This window comes from Diabrotica virgifera, chromosome 5 (genome assembly GCF_917563875.1).
Source record: "Diabrotica virgifera virgifera chromosome 5, PGI_DIABVI_V3a".
Taxonomy (NCBI): domain Eukaryota; kingdom Metazoa; phylum Arthropoda; class Insecta; order Coleoptera; family Chrysomelidae; genus Diabrotica; species Diabrotica virgifera.
In genome coordinates, this window is record NC_065447.1 from 211,624,118 (window position 1) to 211,646,095 (window position 21,978).

Sequence of the window (21,978 nt, forward strand, 5' to 3'; positions counted from 1 at the left end):
CAATTATTGACGACACAAAAGGCTTTAGACAATGGGAAACAGGACAAAAGCTGAAACAAAACCAGACATCTCATCGGGGACTTCAAATAGAGGATAACATTTTACCAAACTTCAAAAAAAGGGAACAGAACATCCACACAATGCCGGTCATTATCTAAGTCGAGGTATCCATTTCATGGGCTTTTCATTTTAAAAATCCAATAAAGGAAAGTTGATTTCTCCTAACCAACTATGAACGAACAAACGAAATCACTACTTGAAACCAATTATCAAAACTAGTAACTACAGTCTGCCCGTAGTATCAGATCAAATCAAACAATTGCGCATCCATTTTAGATGTTTCTTTGATCGCAATCTGTCCGGAGTTCCTCTTGCGGTGGTAAAATTGAAACTGACTTTCCCCTTAGCGCTGCAACCTTCACCGAAAACTCTTAACTTGTCCTAACTGCGGACTTGCAAGCCAAATTCGTCCTTAACGCCGCAAAATCTACAAAAACTTATTTGTTGGGATCAGGCCAATGCATAATTTATAGGAGAAGTAGGTATTTGTATCTACGCGTTAATTAGACAAGAAAGGAAAGGTTTCAAGCTTATGTTAGTGGAATGTTTCTTTATGTTGTGAAATAATTTGTAATATTTAGAAGCAGGGGCGGTTCAGAACATTTACGATAGGATCAACTTCACAAAATAAATTAGAAAAATAGATATTCTCGGAGACAGGATATAAAACTAATGTTGGTTTTTTCAAACGTTACACAATAATATATTTTAAATTTTTATTTTTTATTTTAGTCAAGTTTATTTTGTATAAATTGTTAGCATATGATTTAGTGTACTCATTATTCATATGTTTTATTTTTTAGACATATTCTGTACGACGAGAGATATTTGCTCGCAAAGACGGCAAGAGCGTGTACTTCACATTGGCGTTCGCAGGAATGGCATTAATGGCAGCCTTAGTGGTAGGAGTTGCGGTAGCTAGACGCAAAACAGCCAGATCTCCCCAGAGCCAAGGCTTCGTCGAGGTAGATCAAGCAGCTACACCAGAAGAAAGACACGTAGCCAACATGCAAATCAACGGCTACGAAAATCCGACTTACAAGTATTTTGAAGTTAAAGAGTAAATTGGTGTGTTAATTTCGATCTTTCGGAGCGTAATTTTTGCCTGGCAGCACATTTTAGGTATTATTTTCTAAAATGGCAATGTTGTTTCTCAGTAAGTAAATACATACTCAAGTTTCTGCTTTTGTTCACAACTAAAAATGTTTCTAAGGAAAATGATTGCAGTATTATTTGATATTAACTTTGATATTTTTTCTTTGTAAATAATTTGGCAGAATTGTAGTTTGTCAGTACGCGTTACTTGCTGGGAGCCACCATTGTACCTTTGTTAAGTTTGATATTATTTTGATGCTACTGGGAATCTAATCATTCCATTAATTGTGTGTTACTTGTACTTAAATAAGCAACTCGATAATAATTCTACATATGCAAAATGAGATATACATATTTTGAACAAAAAAAAATTATGAAAACTTAATAGGAAGTAATAATTTTTGCATATGACAGTCCAATGTTTAAACGTATTCATTTATATAGCGAAATATATCGGGACGATGCCCTAACAGACTAACGCGATACTAGGTAGACATTGAACAGGTGTATCGTCCGCGATATTTATATTAGTTGCTAGATGTATATGGTACCCTCCATATTTAATACCTAATGAAAAATTAGATTATAAAAAATGCATGTTAATCGACAAGCTTTTGTACAGTCGTTTTATTTTTGTTATTGAATTTATCAGCTTTATTCACTAAGTATAATTTTATTACTGAGCTCACGAATATCACTGTCATAGCCATATTTAGCCCTAAGCATCATTCAACATTAAGTGCCATAATGACATATTTTTTCAACATAGTTCAATCTAAATCCTCTACATTTTACATTTAAATATTAATTTAGTTTTTGCAATAAACCTAACCTAAAATAAACTACACAATTTGACACTAAATTGACACTTGACAACTGACACAAAAACTTCTTCCATATTTTGATAAAACAATTCCCTTCTGTAATCAAAGCAATAACATGGTATTATAATTTTATATAGTAACTAGGTACATTGACACTAATATTCTTGAGTCTCACTAACAGAAGAGGTCAATGGCCGTCTATATGTAGCACAATATTAAGTCACACCTTCCGAGGATAGAAGTTAGGGACAGATATGTTTAAAGATAAAGAGTAGATAGAGATGTATTCTGAAATGATGGAAAATGATAAGTGGTACTTTCTGGGAGGTTGTATCGGCGGCGATGGATGATTACTTACAGGTATTGTTATTTTCGTTAATTACTGAGTACCTATTCTTTTCTTTCTCTATCTTATTCAAGCAAGAGAAAATAAATAGTAAAACGCAGTGTTAGAGAATTATATAGTAGATGAAGTAACGGGATAAATAGTTTACAGTTATGTGGGAATATTCCTTACCTAACCTAACATAACCTTAAATAGATAAAGTAAAGACTTTGATGGTATCGTTCCGCCAACACAAGGGAAACGGATCTCAAAATAAGCATAAAAATGACCAGATATCTATAAGAAAATCTATATAGAAGACAGGCTAGGTTATAGTAAATCGAAATCTTTCTAGAATAACAGAAGACTATGCAAAATAGACCAATTTATTGTTTACTTATTATAGATATTACTGATAACGGTTTGCCATCAAAGGTTCGATTTGTTAAGAAAGTTTTATTTTCAATATTCATAATAATAACATCGTATGGCATTTTTGTCGGAGAAATTCTTTCGGGCAGGTTCCGGCGCCACTGCATCTTTAACCCTGTTTGAAGTAACTAATAGTGTCGATGCACACTAGCCCAGGGGGACCGACGGCTTAACGTACCCTCCGAAGCACGGTGAACGGCTCGTATCATTTTTAGAAATGAAAATGTCGTTGTTTGTGCCGAGATTCGAACTCGTGCGCTCTGACTTATGAAGCCAGTAGCTTGCCGCTGAGCTATATGGTCGTTCACTTCAATATTGATATAATACCATAACCATAAATATTGTAAAACTCAGTTGAAGCACCAGCACCGAGTGAACATCATGTTAATGCCATATTTGTGAAACAATAATGATTGTGAAAAAATCTACTATTACTGAACCTAAAAGAATTGTAGAAATATCAGAAGGAATGATCAAATGTATGTGTTTAAAATTAGTAATAAACCGTAAAAATCTGTTTACCGTTTTAGTGGCCTATTAGATTTTGTAAAAAACTGCAAATATGATATGCAGCTGTCAAATAATCGTACCCATACCCATACAAATAAATACAACTATACTCCGCCCCACATTGACTTTGCAGTATAAAGAACATAGGCAATGCAGTCCTTATGAGAGTTTTTAGCGCGGTGATGCCGATTTTATCAAAAATAATTTGTAATCGAACATTAGAGAGATTAAATGAACACTGTTTTAGAAAGGCAAGCTACAATTTTAGGATTCATATGCTTTAAGTTTATTTGATATAACTATACTTATTACGCATATGAATCCTAAAATTGTAGATTGCCTTTCTAAAACAGTTTTAATTTAATCTCTCTAATGTTTGATTACAAATTCTTTTTGATAAAATCGGCATCACCGCGCTAAAAACTCTCATAAGGACTGCATTGCCTATGTTCCTTATACTGTAAAGTCAAGGTGGGACGTACTATAGAACAAAGTTATAGTGCAGGTCAACTGTCAGATTTTTTGGCTTTTTATAACTATCTTTTACAACTATAAGCCCCCTTCTATGGTCTTGGTACTTGCGATTAATGCCGTAAAGTATGTGCAAAAGAAAAGTGTGCTGATATTCTTTACTGCGCACTTTATAGAGGGTTTGTCATTATAAAATGATTTAAAACTCATACCCACAAAATACCTATATTCCCACCTTTGTATTTTATCTACTGGCATGAAAATATAACAAAAATGCATACATATACTAAATACAGAAATAAAACCCTCAGAACAACCACAAATTGAGCATTTTTGGATTAATATATCAATAAAAGCAGCAAGGCGCTACATAATTTGTAGCGCCATCCATATACATACTGGAAATACAAATGCAAATATTGCATTTATCTCAAAACTTCGTTTCTGGGCTTAGGCCACTGTTGCTCTGATAGCCTCAAAGATAGTTACTGAAAAAGCAATTAAGGAATCAAAAGTGCTTTCAATGATGCTCTTAAGTCAAAGGTGAAATATTCGGTTGACCCAAATGATATACACATCTATTATATAATTAAAAACACGTTTTCCTGGACTTTATCAACTTATATTTCATATAAACTCTTTCAAACGAAACCTGATTATCCCAGATTTGTCCAAACTTATCTACAATTACATTGAGCTACCATAGGCTTAATCAATCATTTAGGTAAAAATTCTGAGTACAAATTGAAGTGAAACTAAATGAAACATATAGCGGAAAGCTATATATCGTAGACTAAAAGAATTTTAAAATTACAAAAAAAACTAAGTCTACTATCAACTACCAAAGAAGTAAAATATTTGATCAACACAACTGTTTATCAACCCAACATAAATATTGAAGTACATCGAGATAAACTATATGTCTTGTTTGAGCTAACTGAAGATTGGATAAATGATTAAGTAACAAGATATTGTATGGTAATATAGCACCGGTATTCTTTGTTGATTTGTTAAAATCAAAGATAATGTATTTGAATCCATGATATATACTCATACCCGTGCAAATGTTGGAGGGATTCAAAAAAGTGACAGGCATAATATTCAAACGACGTGGTTGTCGGTTTGAAATGTAAATATTCAACTTAACGAAAATAACAATACTGTATGTATACTATTCAAGGTTGATTGCAATAATCATATTCTGTTTAGTTAAGAGTCGATGTTTTATGTTTTACTCTAACCATTTGTAGATAAGACACCCATTCACATTATTAAAGCTTTTTACCCTCTAAGAGAAAATATGACCACAGTATTCTATGTGTTTTGATGACAACATTTGAAAGATGCACATAATTATGTACTGTATATTTGTAAGTTTTAAAAAGCGTGTTTTAAGTCTAAGCACTGTGTTGTGTGACTCGGAACTAGTGCTTAAAACATAAAGGAAATTACTTGGAATGTCTGAAGGTATAAGCACTAAATCTGCTACGATTCCAAAACAGTATAAATACTAATTTGAAATCAGAGAAGACATACAAAAGTTGCCAAGCGTAAACTAAACATTAATTACTAAACAACAATAACTTTATTTACTACATAATTTTTTACATTACTTATATCTAAATGGCCATCCTTTGCGAATGATAAGTTACATATAAATGCTGACCACTAATCACCCCAGGTAATTCAAATTAGCACAAAATTTATTGATTCCTATTAGAGATAAAAATTGATGCGGTCGGTCAGTGTATGCTGTTCTACCAATTATATTAGGACAAATGTGAATATTATTCAATAATCGCTCACAAGATCATCTAACGATCATCTATCGTCTATAGTCTATACCAGTATATTATTAACTATACCAGTATTTGCCAAAGGATCTTCAATTACAAAGCAACAATACAGCTTATACAGCAATACCAGGAATTCGAAACATAGGACGTGAGAAGATTCATTATAAACAGCATTGATTGATTCTCAAAAATTAATCTCAACAACAGAAATATCTTTAGAACAGTAAGGGAAAGATGATGGTGCAGAAGTAAAAGACTTTTAGATTGGTGTTTATAAAGCTCATTATATAACTACAAGTAATATGGTTTGAACAGGTAAGCTATGAGGTCACCAAATGCAGCCAATGCAGAATTGAATGAAGGAAAGGTTTAAAAAAAGGTTGTAAAAGGATTCAAGCCAGTGTTGTTGTTGATTGATGTTAAACCATATAGTATTTATACTGAAAATTGGAATCCAAGTGTTGTAAAGGGTTTTTTCTTGGTGGGTAAGTCATCAGTGTTTAAGGGAGCTTTTCAATTGATAGCTTGAATCGATAAAGTACCTTTCTCTTTGTGTTTGCCACTGTTTAAAATCACTATCAGAAAGCTAGGATATACAAAAAGCGTGTTTGATGTGCATATTTAGTATTTTCCCAACAATTTTCATAAGAAAAAAATTGTAAAATATTTTTACCCAATATCATATGTAACTAACTGAATTTCCTATTATTCTCTTTTTTGAATAAAATGCTGTGTTATTTCTATTAGTACCTTTATCTACCTAATCTTGATAGATTAGTTCATTTAGGATAGTTATTATATGTTTTGTGGCCATGTAATTTTAAATTTAATGTAATAAAAACTAACTTATTATTTTATTGTGTCTTTTAACTCCTTATGCCAATTATTATCAATTAGGTATTTTAACAAAATAATGGTTAGTATCCACATCGTAATTATTCCTAAGAAGCAAAATGTAAAAGAATGCTTAGAAAACCGTGAAATTGTAATGAGACATGCTTTGAAAGTATTCCTACGAGTAATCCACAATAGAATTTACAGAAAGCTGGACCATGAAATTAGTGATAACCAATTAGGCTTTAGAAACGGCATGGGAACCAGAGAAGCATTATTCGGTATAAATGTGCTCATGCAAAGAAATCTAGACATGAACCAAGACATGTAGGTACACATACTTTATTGATTTTGAAAAAGCATTTGACAAGGTCCAGCGCGATAAACTAATTAATATATCATAAAACCTCTACTGGAACCAGAAAGTCGAAGTAAGAATTGAGAATCAAATGTAGGAAGAAATAGAAATTCTTCGGGTGTAAGACAGGGCTGTGTATTGTCATCACTGCTGTTTAATACATATAGCGAAGCCATCTTCCAAGAAGCTTTAGGAGAGTATAAGCATGGGATGATCATAAATGTTGAAATCCTTAAAGATATAAGATATGCATATGACACTGTCATATTGACTTCAACTCTACAAAGTCTGACAAACATATTGGAACGGCTGAACGAAAGTGTACCATATATGGTATTAAAATGAACTTTAAAGAAAACAAAATTCATGGTCACTACAAAACATCCAAAAGACGAGACACTCCGTATTAATAATATCCAGATAGAAAGGGTAGATACATATTTACATATCTAGGAATATTGGTTAGTCAAAACGCAGAACAAATACAAGAGATTAAAAGCCGTATAGAAATAGCGAGGCAAAATTTGTGATAATGAAACATCTATTATGTAGTAGAGACCTGATAGTCCAGAAAGCCACTGTGCATCCGCTAGGAAAAATATTGTGATTCGGATTTTTTGCACAATCTTACTCAAAAAGGACTCCTTTTAACAAATTTGCATGTTGCCAGGACCAAAAGGTGGTCAAAAATTTTTTAAACGTTTTTTTTTTGTTTTTTTCCTAAAATTATTTTTTTTTGCATGGAAAAAAGTTTTTTAGGTTTTTGGATCATTCCAAACAGAAAAGGTCTTTAGTGACTTTTCTCTAAAAATGATAGTTTTTGACATATAACCGATTAAAAATTGCGAAATCGGCCATTTTTAACCATCAAAAACTATGCGAAAAACTGAAAATTTGAATGTTGCCAAGGTAGGTAGATATTCTTTAAACATCGATTGATGAAATCTCGAAGAGTTTTTTGCAATACAATATTCAAAACTCCTTTGTTTTTTAATTGCTAATCAAGCGTGCGCGACACTATTTTCCACCGACAGTATGGTGCAAATAAAAGGAATAAATTCGTTATTTCGTAAACCGGCGACTTTAAGGAAAAATCCCGAAACAGGTCGATTTTTATTTTTAAGTTACGATATTGTGGCATATATGGTATACTAGTGACGTCATCCATCTCGACGTGATGACGTAATCAATGATTTTTTTTAAATGAGAATAGGGGTCGTGTGGTAGCTCATTTGAAAGGTTCTTCAATTCTCTATTCAGTAATATAAACATTTACATAATTATTTATACAGGGTGTCCAAAAATTTTTTATTAAATTAAATTATTTGACAAAAAAAGAAGTATGATACCCTGTATAAATAATTATGTAAATGTTTACATTACTGAATAGAGAATTGAAGAACATTTCAAATGAGCTACCACACGACCCCTATTCTCATTTAAAGAAATCATCGATTACGTCATCACGCTCAGACGGATGACGTCACTAGTATAACTTAAAATAAAAATTGACCTGTTTCGGGATTTCAAAGTCGCCGGTTCATTTGCACCATACTGTCTCATGTCAGTGGAAAATAGTGTCGCGCACGCTTGATTAGCAATTAAAAAACAAAGGAGTATTGAATATTGTATTGCAAAAAATTCTTCGGGATTTCATCAATCGATGTTTAAAGAATATCTACCTATCTTGGTAACATTCAAATTTTCAGTTTTTCACATAGTTTTTGAGGGTTAAAAATGGCCGATTTCGCAATTTTTCAATTTTTAATCGGTTATATGTCAAAACTATCATTTTTAGAGAAAAGTCACTAAAGATCTTTTCTGTTTGGAATGATCCACAAAAACCTAAAAAATCTTTTTTCCATGCAAAAAAAATAATTTTAGGAAAAAAACAAAAAAAAAACGTTTAAAAAATTTTTGAAGTTATACTTCTTTACAGGCGATAGAGGGTGATTTTTTTATATGTTAAAACCTATCAGCCCGGCGCATGCGGCCCGGCCTTTGTTCTGATTGGATGTTCAAATGACATGTCAAAAATTATCTGATATGGCAGCTGTGGTTTGGAGGTAAAGGTAAAGGTAAACAAATGTACCGGGTGTCCCAATAAGAATGGCTCTCGGCCATATCTCAGGAACCGTTTATAGTAGAGCTTTGAAATAAAAAATTTTATAACAAAAGTTGCCTCAGGAAAAGCCTGGAAATTATTTTCATAATTGTGGGTCCACCGCTAGAGGGCGTAATTGAATATCAAAAATAAAAAAATCTAAATTTTACAAAATTTTCCTAATGAAGGGGCACTGGAAATCCGATTATCGTATTCTTCATCAAATTCTGCGCATATTTGATTTAACAAGTTTAACTCTACCTTTGCAAATAAGAGGTAGGGGTGAGTGGGAACCTTGTTATGAAAAAATGGCTGTAAGTCCGGTTCTGCTAAATCAAATTTTGAAAACTGGGTCTTGTTGAAGACAGATCTTTTTCCTTCAATGTAAGCGTGATAATTTTGAACCATCCTAATAAGTAATAAGCCAGCTGGGAGGCGTTATTTAATTTTTTTCAGAAATCTAGTTTTCTTTGGAAAATATTAAATACAAGTATGCATTTTTAATCATACTTTATAAAATTAGATTAAATTAGCAATAGAATAGCGAAAACCGCATGTCGATACCTTTTTTCTATCTCAAGATATCTCGAGAAACGTGTAAATTTTATACATAACTGTTACTATCACCGGTAAACTACGTTAATGAAAAGTAGTGTGCTGTGGAAAAAAACAAAATAACATTTTCCAGATGTCAACGTATAAAAATATAATTAATTAAAACAACAATATAAAGAGAAACAATACTATTAAAATTAAATATAACACAGAACAAAAAGAACTACTTAGTGACGACCTAAATATTCAAATTGTTGCCCATCATACACTACTCTAGAATACATTATCCAGAGAATACTAAACGCCATTCAAAGCATATCGAGAGCAGTAATTGAGACTGCTGTTCAATCTACTCTTGAAAGAGTAAATGTTTGCAACGAAAATGATGGGCAAAAATTTGAACGTTTATGTCATCACTAAATAGTTGTTTTTATTTCTTTGTAATAGGGCTTTTGAACGCTTCTCATTTGTTTCGAGCCTCTGTCATATGCCGTATAATCCGTGTATAATATTAATATACGAGATATGAACGAGGCTCGAAACAAATGAGAAGCGTTGAAAAGACCTAATATACGTTGACAGCTGGAAAATGTTTCTTTGTTGTTTCCATAGCACACTACTTTTAATGAATTATTTCATTTACCGGTGACAGTAACAGTTATGTTTTTAAATTTACACGTTTTGTAAGATATTTCGAGATAGAAAAAAGGTATTAACATGCGGTTTTCGCTATTCTGTTGCTAATTTTGTCTAATTTTGTAATATGGTATTAAAAATGCATGTTTGTATTTAATATTTTCCAAAGAAAACTAGATTTCTGAAAAAAATTAAATAACGCCTTCTAGCTGGCATATTACTCAGTAAGTTGGTTCGAAATCATAACTTTTACATTGACGAAAAAGATTTGTCTTCAACAAGACCAAGTTTGCAAAATTTGATTAAGCAGAACCGGACTCACAGCCAGTTTTTCACAACAAGGTTCCCACTCACCCCCACCTCTTATTTCCAAAGGTAGACCTAAACTTGTCAAATCAAATATGCGTAGAATTTTATGAAGAATACGACGATCGGATTTCCAGTGCCCCTTCATTAGGAAAATTTTGTAAAATTTAGATTTTTTAATTTTTGATATTCAATTACGCCCTCTAGCGGTGGTCCCACAATTATGAAAATAATTTCCAGGCTTTTCCTGAGGCAACTTTTATTATAAAATTTTTTATTTCAAAGCTCTACTATAAACGGTTCCTGAGATATGGCCGAGAGCCATTCTTATTGGGACACCCGGTATAATATATTAGTTTTATTGTTGTGAGGACAGAAACAAAAAAGTTTATAATTTTGTAGTTAATTTTTTTTTTAAAGCAACAGGTACGTAATAATTGTTAATGTATCATGGGTATAAACCTACCTATTTGATCTGCCAAAATACATAGTATGTAATACTTTTATTTATATAATTCGATTACCATCAAAATTTCTATCAATATTCACCTAATATATTGTTTTTTTACTCTATGTTTTGTTGTATTTTTTCAATTCTAAATCATTTCAATTCAAAATTAAAATAATTTGATCAATTTTCAAAATATCACAAGTTTAATCCGTTTAGTTAGTCGATCTTCGTAAATAATGACACATAGTGTCCGTGGCTAAGCGGAGAAGGCGAATGAATTCCAATACCAACCGCTCTTATCAGCGCTGGTTCGAGTCCCAATAGAAACTTTCTTTTTTGTTTTTTTTAATACATTTTATGATTGTAAGTATATTTATTATATAATTGTATTTTCAGAAAATACGTATTTAGTTAAAAAAATTTTCGACAATTCAATGGTGGGCTACAACAATGTTGTAAGCGACAGAATTAAGATTATGCAGGAGATGGAAAAAACTTATTGACAAGTCATTTATGACAATACGGATACCAATATTGCGGTACGAAAAACTCGGGGAAGGTAAAATGTTTTTAGCCTGATTGAAAGATGCTCGCATTGGTCATTGGATATACAATAATATTGCATTAAAACCTCACTTTGACCCAATCTGTCGCTTACAACGTTGTTGTAGCTCACCATTCAATTAATGTTCAGACATCATTTGTGGCTTGTTTAATGTGTTTGTGTGTGTTTTATTCTTTTATTATTTTAATTTTTGGCACTGTTCTAATAAAAATGTTTGAGAAGTAGTAAGTATAAATTAGTTTAATATTTAAACAAAATATAAATAAAAAGTATATTAATTTCGTTTAAATCATATAATAGAAGTATAACTTCTTACGTGCGTACAAAGTACACACACATTCTTTTTTACCACCTTTTGGTCCTCGCAACATGCAAATTTGTTAAAAGGAGTCCTTTTTGAGTAAGATTGTGCAAAAAATCCGAAACAGAATATTTTTCCTAGCGTATGCGCAGTGGCTTTCTGGACTATGAGAATGGATCTAAGGATAAGGTTGTTTCGCTGCTACGTTTTTACAACTTTGCTCTACGCATCTGAGGCCTGGACATTGAAGCAATTAGAGATTGAGAAATTGGAAACTTCTAAACGTTTGTGTTATCGAAGAATGCTACGAATATCATGGGTAGACAAAATTAGCAATATTGAAGTCCTTCCTTGATAGGGTTAGTAAGAGGGAAGAAATTATACAGACAATTATACAGAGACAGAAGCTTGAATATTTCGTAGGAGGAACTCCTCGTTATAGTCTGCTGCATTTGATTATAGAAGGCAAAAGAAATGTAGGAAGAAGAAGAACCTCCTGGTTACTAAATCTAAGGGAATGGTTTAGTCTCAGTTCTAACCAAGTATTTAGAGCTACTGTAAGTAAAATAAGAATCGCCATGTTGATATCCGCAACCTTCGATAGAAGATGGAACCTTAAGAAGAAGAGGCCAATTATTATAGGTAATGCCTAACGTAAACATCTACGAAAATCTAAATAGAATAACATGTAATCCAACATGGTTTAGATTCAACAAAGAGGTAAAAAATTTCTAAAGTTAAGAAATCCAGAGAAACTAAAAATAATGATCAAAGTACCTATTGCTGAAACAACGAAGGTTTGAAAGGAAGAAAAATTAAACAGGTGGGCGGAATATTTCGAAGATCTCTTAAATACAGACCAATAAGAGGAACTAGAGGTAAATCAGAATTGGAAAGAAGATGAAGAAGGCACGTCTGAGGAACCAACTTTGAATGTAGTCAAAGAAATAGAGAGACCTAAAAAATAACAAAAGAGCAGGAGAAAGTGGCATCCCAGCTGGGGTTTTTAAGGAAGGGGGCGAAAGATTGAAAGAAAGAATCTATTTCTAGATTTAGAAATATTGTTCCGAAATTCGGCAAATTGCAATTCTCATATCTTTCAATGGTCACGTACAAAGCAATATAGTTTATTGCCGTTACCATAAAAATTCGTGAGACCGGAAAATATTAAGTTTATAGATATGAGACGATTCACTTGCCGAACATGCCTATTTAGAAATTTACGTTCTTAAATTTAAACACACAACGTAAAAGAATATACCAATAACAGATTTTTACATAATATCAGACGACAAGATGCCCCCCCCCCCGCAAGCTTCATGCTGCGGGGGCCTTTGTTACGCCCCTGTTTACTATTGTTGTGTCATCTTATCTCCGTATATTGCGTTTTTGTTTGGTTTATTGTTTATTGTATCTTTTCGCTTCTTCAAATTTCTGGAAAACTTTTTCTAGATGTTTTTGCGTTCTAACTAGTACATATCATCACATTATCCCCGTACTGCTTCTTAATATAGAAAATAGGTAGCTATGTATTTGTGCTCATACTCGATTTGATTTTCTTACCATTTTTCCTAATAATAGTTTGAATAAATTCGTTGATTGCGGATCCCCTTATTTTAAACCTGTATTCACTTTGAACTGCTTGGAAAATCTTAGTCTCACTAGCCTTATAAGCTTTTCTGGTATATAATATTCTCACCGTCTCATATAGCATTTTTATGGAGTCGTATTACACGTTTTGTAATTTTAAGTTTTGTTCGTAGTTATTATTTTGAAAAAATTTTAACATATTTTTTCAATGATCAGTAGATTTTCTTCCTGGTGTAAACCCTCCCTGGTATTTTCCGATCACTTTTTTATCATAATTCATTAAACTTTTCCTAATACTTTTTGCAAGTACCTATTTTATATGGACTCCTTCTAGTAATGCTGTATCTCTCATCCTACTTTTCGTACTCCGTTTTGTCGCCTTTTTTATAGATAGGACAAATTATAAGAGCGCTATTTCATTTTTTCGGCATCCCTTCCTTTTGCCAAACTGTTAATGTCAAGCGGAATATTAGGTTTTCTCTTTACATTTACAAATACATAGTATTTCTATACAATTATCGGCAATTGTTTTCAGAGGCGTTACAGAGGCCCCCGTAGCATGGGCTATCAATATTGCACCGTCTTCATAACAGAGTATTTTTACTTCTTTGTTTCCCACTCTGTATCCTCTTCCTTTGTTGATGCTGTTGGCGATTTTATTCATGGTTAAATTGAAGAGAATTGGGCTCAATGAGTCCCCGCCTTATTCCGTTGCCTATGTCTATAGATCCTGAAAGTTGCCAATCTATTCTACAAGAACTTCTCTATCATACAGAAGATTGATTACATGTTTGAGGCGGAAATCATCTTCCAAAACGGACGGTGTACGGTGGACTACAACTTTTGTTGAATATTTTTCGAGTTACTGCGAGTGAAATTGTTTATTTTTCAACAAAAAACACGTTTTTAGGCGGAGATTCGCAAATAACTCAAAAAATTTTAACAAATAAAATATTATTCAAAAAAACATTTTTAGCAAAAATTTAGCTTACAAAACAAAAAAAAAGGTCTATTCATGAAGTCAATCGACACAGTAAAAGCAAAGTTAAAGCTCATGAAAAATTGTTCTTATTGGTCCAATTCCAAATCGAATATTTCAAAGTAAAATAACCTAAATATAGAGCACTTTTCGGTGAAAACTCAATAAAATGTTTTTAAATGTTTAAAAAAAGCTTTATTTTTTATAAAAGTATCTAGGATCAAAACTATCGAGTTAAGCTCAAAATAAAGTTTGCCCACTTTTTTGGTAAAAAAAATCGTGCAAATTTCCCCCTGTTTAGCACCTCAAATAAAATTAGTAGTTAGCGCTGTACCATTTACTTATGTATTGTTTATAAATATGATCTGTGAGTTTAAGTTTGACCGGTTGAAAATTTTTATTTTTTTTTTAGTAGGAAAGGGTTTTTTTATTTTGGAAAAATGCCCTTTTTCAAAATAACTTAAAAAATCTCAAATAGTAAAGAAATGTAGGTTTTGCTTTTATAAATATTATGGTTTTATTTTGTTTTTCTTTAACACAAAAATTGATTAAGATATAGCTGTTCAAAATTTACATACACTCGTGATTATTGACTCGTTCAAAAATGAGGTCTTTCAGTGAAACTTACAGATCATATAAATAAAGTTAAGTAACTTGTAAAGCGGTAATGATTAATTTGGGGTGCTAATAGGGGGGGCCTTTCACGATTTTTTTACCAAAACAAGAGATTAACTTTATTTTGAGTGTAACTCGCTTAGTTTCGATGCTAGAAACTATTATAAAAAATAAAAAATAAAGCTTTTTTTTTTTAAGTTTCAATGAGTTTTTCCCGAAAAGTGCTTCATTTTTTGGTTATTTCACGTTGAAATATTCGATTTGGAATTTGAAGAATAAGAAGAATTTTTCATAAGTTACAACCTTCTTTTTATTTTGTCGATAGACATCATTTTTTTATAAGCTACATTTTTGTTAAGAATATTTTTTAAATAAAATTCTTTTTTGAGTTATTTGCGAAAAACCGCTTGAAAACGTGGTTTTCTTGTTGAACAATAAACATTTTCACTAGAAAATAATTTAAAAAGTATTGACTTATCACTTCGGTGCGGTGACACTGAAAATTGCACGGAATCTCCGTATTTCACGGTCATTTACTAGGCTATTACATATAGGTACGTTTTTCTTACACAAGTCGTATTTAGTAACTTTTTAAAGAGGACCCCATTTCCAATTCTGCGGGGGGTCCCCGACGGAGTTTGTTACGCCACTGATAGTAAACATATCTAAATGAAAATAGCAGAGGCAGTCCATAAGTAGTTTTGAAAAAGTGTCAGAAATCGAATACTTAAGAGTAACCATAACGACCACGAGAAAAGAAGGAAAAGAGATAAGGGAACAGATCAATAATCAGTTTTTATTGCATCTCTGACGAATTTCTTAGTCTACGCCCCTGATATGACATTAGAATGGCAGTAGCCGGATTCTTAATGTTCCTAACACGGTAGATCTTAATTTATTACAAGAAAAGAGAGGAAGATAAAGATAAAATCTACTACATAACCTTAAATAAAGTCAAACGTCACTCTGTCCTGTCAGTTAAGTGCAGTTAACAGTCAACTCAAATTGTTTAAAAACATTTATCAGGTGCAAAAATTTGAATATTTTAACCGAATCTATTTATTTTCAAATTGGTATTTACATAATTAGTACAAAGTGCTTAAGTCCATAATGTTAAATACAATTTTAAAACAATTACAATTACTCAAAGATCAAGAATTGTATTCAAATATGTGTAAAGTTGTAAGTATTCCAGCATGATATATAATTTTACAATATGTGTTAATAAAATATAAATTTTAGTGCGAATTAGCCTTAACTTTAGCAGATCAAAAACCTGATATTTTCCATTTACCAGTGAAGTTACAAATAACAGTTTATTATGCTGATGCATGTTTTCACACTCAAAAATATATCCAGGCAGAAGCATTATACAGACAAGGGCTTCAGATGAGAAAAAACTATGTAATGAAGTCCAAAAATGCCAGCAATAAATTAGATAATCAAACCGCTGTTTTAAGTGATACTGATATAAAGTACCAAATTTATTTGTGCTGCATGGCTCTAAAACAAAAGAATGCTGCCTGTGAAATATTACAGGTAATTATAATTTTTATTAACACCTTGGCTGTGTTTAGACATATTTAAAAACTTACATTGAGTGCGTTTCAAGGCATAACTGTCTGATAGTAAACCTTTGCCACAGTGCGTTACAACACAGTTGATGCAGCTAACCATTAGTGTAACACGAGTCTATTTGTCTCGTAAGGCAGCCAAGGTGTTAAGTATTTGAATGATTCAATTTTTTTCAAATTGAAACGTTCCTTTTTTGTAGCACTGGTTTTCCATACTTTTTTAAGACCTTGTTTTCTACTATATTCATTTTATTATTTTTGGCAGCTGATCATGTTCAATTTTATTTAGTGAATATATCGGATAGCTCAGTGCGACTAGCGGTTGACCCACACTTCACTTCGCCGTGAGGTATGTGCGTTCAAGCCCAGCCCAGGCCATCGGAAAAACAAAAAGGCTAACACGTCAGTATAAAATTCTAAATATGAATCTGGCACTTAGACTGGAATATGCGGGCATCTGATCGACCTATGAGGGAGCAGTACGGCAAGGGATAAGGGCTTGCGGCTCGGTGAAACTCCCCCATAGATCCCTACCGAAGGGCGTTGACGCCTAAGAACGGTGTATACATACATATATTGTATCTTATTTTTTATAATGAGTTAACGATTAGTTAATGTAGGCATTTTCTGCTATTTAAAAATAAATTTTTCTCGATCACGTTACATGTTATGTATACTCTCAGGCATGCATACAAAACATACGAAAAAGTTTATATTTTGTCCAGTTTATACAAATGCTTTCTACCAATCTTGTATTGTTCCAATCTTGTATTGTGTGAACCTGTGAATCTTTTTGAGAGGACTCAAGAGTCGTACATGTATAAGAAATACAAAAAAAAATCGTAAAAAAAATATTTATTTTGAATGAAAATCAACAAAACAATTGCATTCACGGACATTACATAAATGAATTTTACATTTACTAAAACTAATGTGTGTCTTTTACACCTTGCAGTTGGCTTGGCTCTGGTCAGATATGGGCAAATGATCCACACCATCAAAATGAATTTCTCTTAATGTCGTTTGTTCCATCTTCAATTTTTTAATGGTTGGTGGTGTACAAGATCCATTGGTGCTTGATGGACGTCCTAACTTTTTTTATGGGTATCCCTTGATGGTATTACTTGATCAATATTACTTACCTTCTAAATCAGAATTTTTAACAAATATGAGTTCTGTAATTCATCTTCGCTCGTAACTTCGATATCTGACAAATTATTGATAATATCAAGAAGTTCAGTTTCAGTTAGTGGCTTTCTAGACATGTTGTCGAAATAAGAAATCTGAAAATTTAACTACCTTTGAGTCACCATGTTCATTTAAAAGAATACATGATTTTTTGTATGAAATTATATGAAGTACCTAATATTTTTCATGTTTTTGTACATACATGTAAAAACTAGCAACTAAGTATCTATAAAATAATTTTTAAATCAGATTTTAACTTACCTAATAAGTTTAAACACAAAGGAAATATCACAAATTAATAAGCCCAAAATATGTGTTACCATATGAGCCTTAAATAGTACAGGAACGGCTTCATTAGAGGCTATCACAGGTCTCCCTCCGCTGGAATTGTATATTTCGGCGGTAGCCTTTATGACCATCCTGAGGCTCAAAGCAAACAATACTTGGAGGCCAAATTATGTATTGAATAGCCACACAAACATTACTGGGACTATACTTGAGGAATACATCTTTATGATGAACTTAGATATGATGACACCAGAACTAATCTTCACTGAGAAGATTAACACAATTATACCATCTAGAGAACAAAAAGTCCCAAACATTAATGGAGACTTAATATGGTTCACTGATGGATCTAAAACTGCCCATGGTACTGGATCAGGAGTCTTTGGGCAAACATGTAACTATAATAAATCTTACAGCCTAGGTCAACATACAACGGTGTTCCAGGCTGAAGTTTTTGCTTTGGTGGCCTGCATTGATGAAATAATTGATGAGGACCCTAAAGCTAAGAGAATCAACATTTACACAGATAGCCAATCGGCTATTCTGGCTGTAAAGAACCCTCTCACCAAATCAAAACTGGTGAGAAACTGCAAAGATCTCCTCAATAACCTGGCAAAAGACAACAAAGTGTCTTTAATATGGGTGCCGGGTAATGAAGGGGTGCATGGGAACAAACGAGCAGATATGTTAGCGAAACAAGGCTCGAGAAAAACTTTTGAAGGCCCAGAACCTTTCTGTGGCATCACTAAAGATGCTATGAAAAGGAGGTTCAGAAATGGCTGATAAAGAATCATCAAAATAAATGGAGAACTACTCAAGGGCAAATCCAGACTAAAAAAATAATCAAGAATATTGATAAAAAACTCTCGAACAGTTTGATGAACCTCAATAAACAAGAGATCAAAACGGTCACTGAAATGGTGACTGGACATTGTCGTTTAAGAAATCACCTATACAAACTAGGTAAGGTGAATGAACCATGGTGCAGAAAGTGCGAAATGGAAGAAGAAACTGCCATACACATACTATGCTATTGCAGTGTGCTAGGTGATGTAAGGCAGAACTTCACTGGTCAAGTGAGGTTTGAACCAGAAGAGATCTTAAAACTACCAATAAGAAAACTGTTGGCCTTCGTTGAGGCCACAGGACTTATTAAAGTTTAAGGAGAAGAATAGGGTTTGGTACAAAGGTCTTATGACCAAGTGCCAGAGACTAACGAGTCTCGCCTGAGTTAAGAAGAAGAAGAAGAAGAAGAGAGATGTGTTACCATGCGCTATTTATAAACCAAACTAAGCTATTAGGAACAAGTTTGTCAGGTACTGTGACTAATACAATGGACAAAGACGATGTTTGCCTAAAGGATCACGGTGATTCACCATAAAAAGTGTGAAATAGCTATTGTTGGCGATTATGAAAAGTTGATGTTTGTTTAAACGAACATGGTGACTGGAAGGGTTAACTAATCTTAAGGATCAAAGGTACTTAATTACTATGATCATCCTGGGGTTGACATTAAGTGTGCTTGTATTTGGGTCCAGATCCACCTGTTGTAGTGCTAAAAAGCATCTCTGTGAACGTAAAAAAGCCTGGATAAAAAGCCAGCGCAACTCATACTGGGAGGGTATACCCAGTCAAACACATGTCAAGATTTATATAGGACAGACATGTGCTAGTAGGGATCAATTGTTGCTGAAAATAAGCAGGAATCAGCTCACAGTCATAACAGGTTTCCTCACTGGGCATGCGCCAGTTAAGGAGAACCTGTATACAATGGAGCTGTTGCATGGAGACTTGAGCTACATATTCTGTAACAGAGAACCTGAAACAGTCAGCGGTACCTTGCATGACTGCGAGGCATTGGATCGCAGGCGGCACACACTTTGAGACAACGAAGTGACACAAAATATATATTGCACCCACCAGACCTGTATAAGCTAGTGCAGGGTTCCAGAATTCTGGAATGGGTTTCATAAAACAATGGAATATGTACAATAAGCCAAGTACTGTAGTATGATTGGTTCATAATAGATGACTTTCAGGGGACAAAATCTCTAGAATCTGACAGAATAGGTAACCAAGTCAGTTTACTCTGGGTGCTTGGACATACTGGTATTGAAGAGAATGAAAAGGCTGATCTACTTGCCAGGAGAGGGGCAAAAGAAACATTCATAGGCCCAGAGCCTGTCATTAACATAGCAAGAAGCACAGCAAAAAAAAACAATATCGGACTGGGTGGAAGATGAAATGTAACATGAACAAATAGGTCTCGAACATTCGAAGCTTTTATGTGTGAACCTTCAAAGATGGGATCCAAAGATCTACTAGATATGAATAGAAATAATCTGCTAATCATTGTAGTTCTCCCAACACGACACTATTGTGTTAAGGGGCACATGAACAAAGTCAGACTAACAGAAAGTGGAAATTACAGATTCTGTCAGGCTAATGGTGGGACTGTGGGACACGTTCTGTGTAGTGATGTAAGAAGAGAATATTCTCGAGAACGAGAATATTTCCTTAATCGTGCTAAGACAATACATAAAATAAAAAACGGAAAATGTGGATACGGCTTTTTTAAATAAACGCGAACAATGAGTAATTTAACTATGGAAATATTGCTAGACAATTCTTTGTTTAAGAATTTTACAAGAATGTCTAAAAGTGATTTCGAACTATTAATAAATATGATAGGACCAAGAATAGAGAAGAAAGATCAAACATGAGAACGCCATACCAATCTCAACAAGATTAGCAATTGTTATTTATATATACTAACAGTTTTAGTTTAATGTATTTATTCAGGGTGCACTACTCTTCCATTTGTCTCATAGTTCCAGAAGTATGCCAAGTTCCACAACTTTGGACGTAAATGTACTGCATTAATAAACCTTATTGTGATTTCATTGGACCACATATTCATCTTTTCTTTGTATGTTTTGACAAAACCAAATTAAATTTCAACAGAGTACAGGAAATACAGAGCAACATGCAAAATTTTCACAGCTGTTCGACTTTATCGGCAACGCATCAGGCACTGCAATAGTGTTCAAATACCATTAAGATTTCGGCCACATGGCTCAGTCAAACGGCGATATTTTCATTAGATTGCTGTAATGTTGCCAGAAACATACCAAATATATATTTTCGGCAACATATTGCTTCAAAAACTATCCCATCTAAATGCCCCTTTAGACGTAGACCAATCCATGACTGAGCTGACGACTGGTGAAAAATAAAATCCCACAACTTCTCAACAGTACATTGAAATATAGAATGTAGATGACCAGGATGAGCTAATGATAGAAATAGATTCTGAACCTGAGGCCTCATGTTTTTCTGATTAAATCACCACATCCATTACTTGCATTATTTGTTGTTAAGAAGAAACTTTAATTTTTTTATCAAATAAATTTTGTGTTCCCTGTTGTTTTTGTATTTTGTTTATATATAAGGTTTGTTCCAACACGACCGAGAACCGTCACGAAACGGTAATGCTCCTGCGCAGTAAACAAAATCCGTTCCAACAAAAATATGATCGTCATCGGATCGTCCTTCCCACTGTTCCAACAAGAATTGTGATCTTTCGGTGACGGTTTCGTGATGATCATTTCAGTAATCGGGCAAATGCATAATGTGCTGGTTGGACTGACTTGCGCACTAGGACTTAATTCTTTAAAGTTTTTGAGCCTTTGATCGACTAAAAGCACACAAGCTGTCACCAATAAAAATGACAAATATATGATTACCGTCATGGGACGATAACTGGGCGATACAATTACGAACATGCGCACAACAAACGGTACAAGTAGTTTCGTGACGGTCTCTGGACCGTCCAAAAGTTCATGTTGGAACAAACCTATAAAGAACACTGTTGTTTAGTCTCATAATTTTGTATATAATTTCATGATTTTTAATACCTTATTTCATCTTCAACAATATGCCTAAGTGCGCCATAGGGTTCATTCTCAGAAAATTCTCCATATCGAGAATATCTAGAGAATATTCTTGAGAATATTCTCTGATTTTTCATTCTCGAGGATTTTCCAACACTAGTTCTGTGTCCTACTACTTAATAGAAGTCATTTAAAGCCACAATAGATTTTGTTAAAAAAGGTGGTCTG

At 33.2% G+C, this 21,978-nt stretch overlaps 2 protein-coding genes across 2 annotated transcripts in view; both read left to right on the top strand.

The window, feature by feature from the left end:
- The window catches only part of LOC114324187 (amyloid-beta-like protein), a 314,926-nt gene extending 308,556 nt beyond the window's left edge, over positions 1-6,370 (top strand). Inside the window, exon 9 of the mRNA XM_028271943.2 lies at positions 864-6,370. Coding sequence (XP_028127744.1) covers positions 864-1,124 — 261 coding nt within the window. The 3' untranslated portion in view covers positions 1,125-6,370. The remainder of the gene's footprint in view (positions 1-863) is intronic.
- Positions 6,371-15,774: 9,404 nt separating this feature from the next.
- Positions 15,775-21,978, top strand: part of LOC126884589 (anaphase-promoting complex subunit 7-like) — a 37,176-nt gene continuing 30,972 nt past the window's right edge. Inside the window, exons 1-2 of the mRNA XM_050650580.1 lie at positions 15,775-15,989; positions 16,050-16,346. Coding sequence (XP_050506537.1) covers positions 15,918-15,989; positions 16,050-16,346 — 369 coding nt within the window. The 5' untranslated portion in view covers positions 15,775-15,917. The remainder of the gene's footprint in view (positions 15,990-16,049; positions 16,347-21,978) is intronic.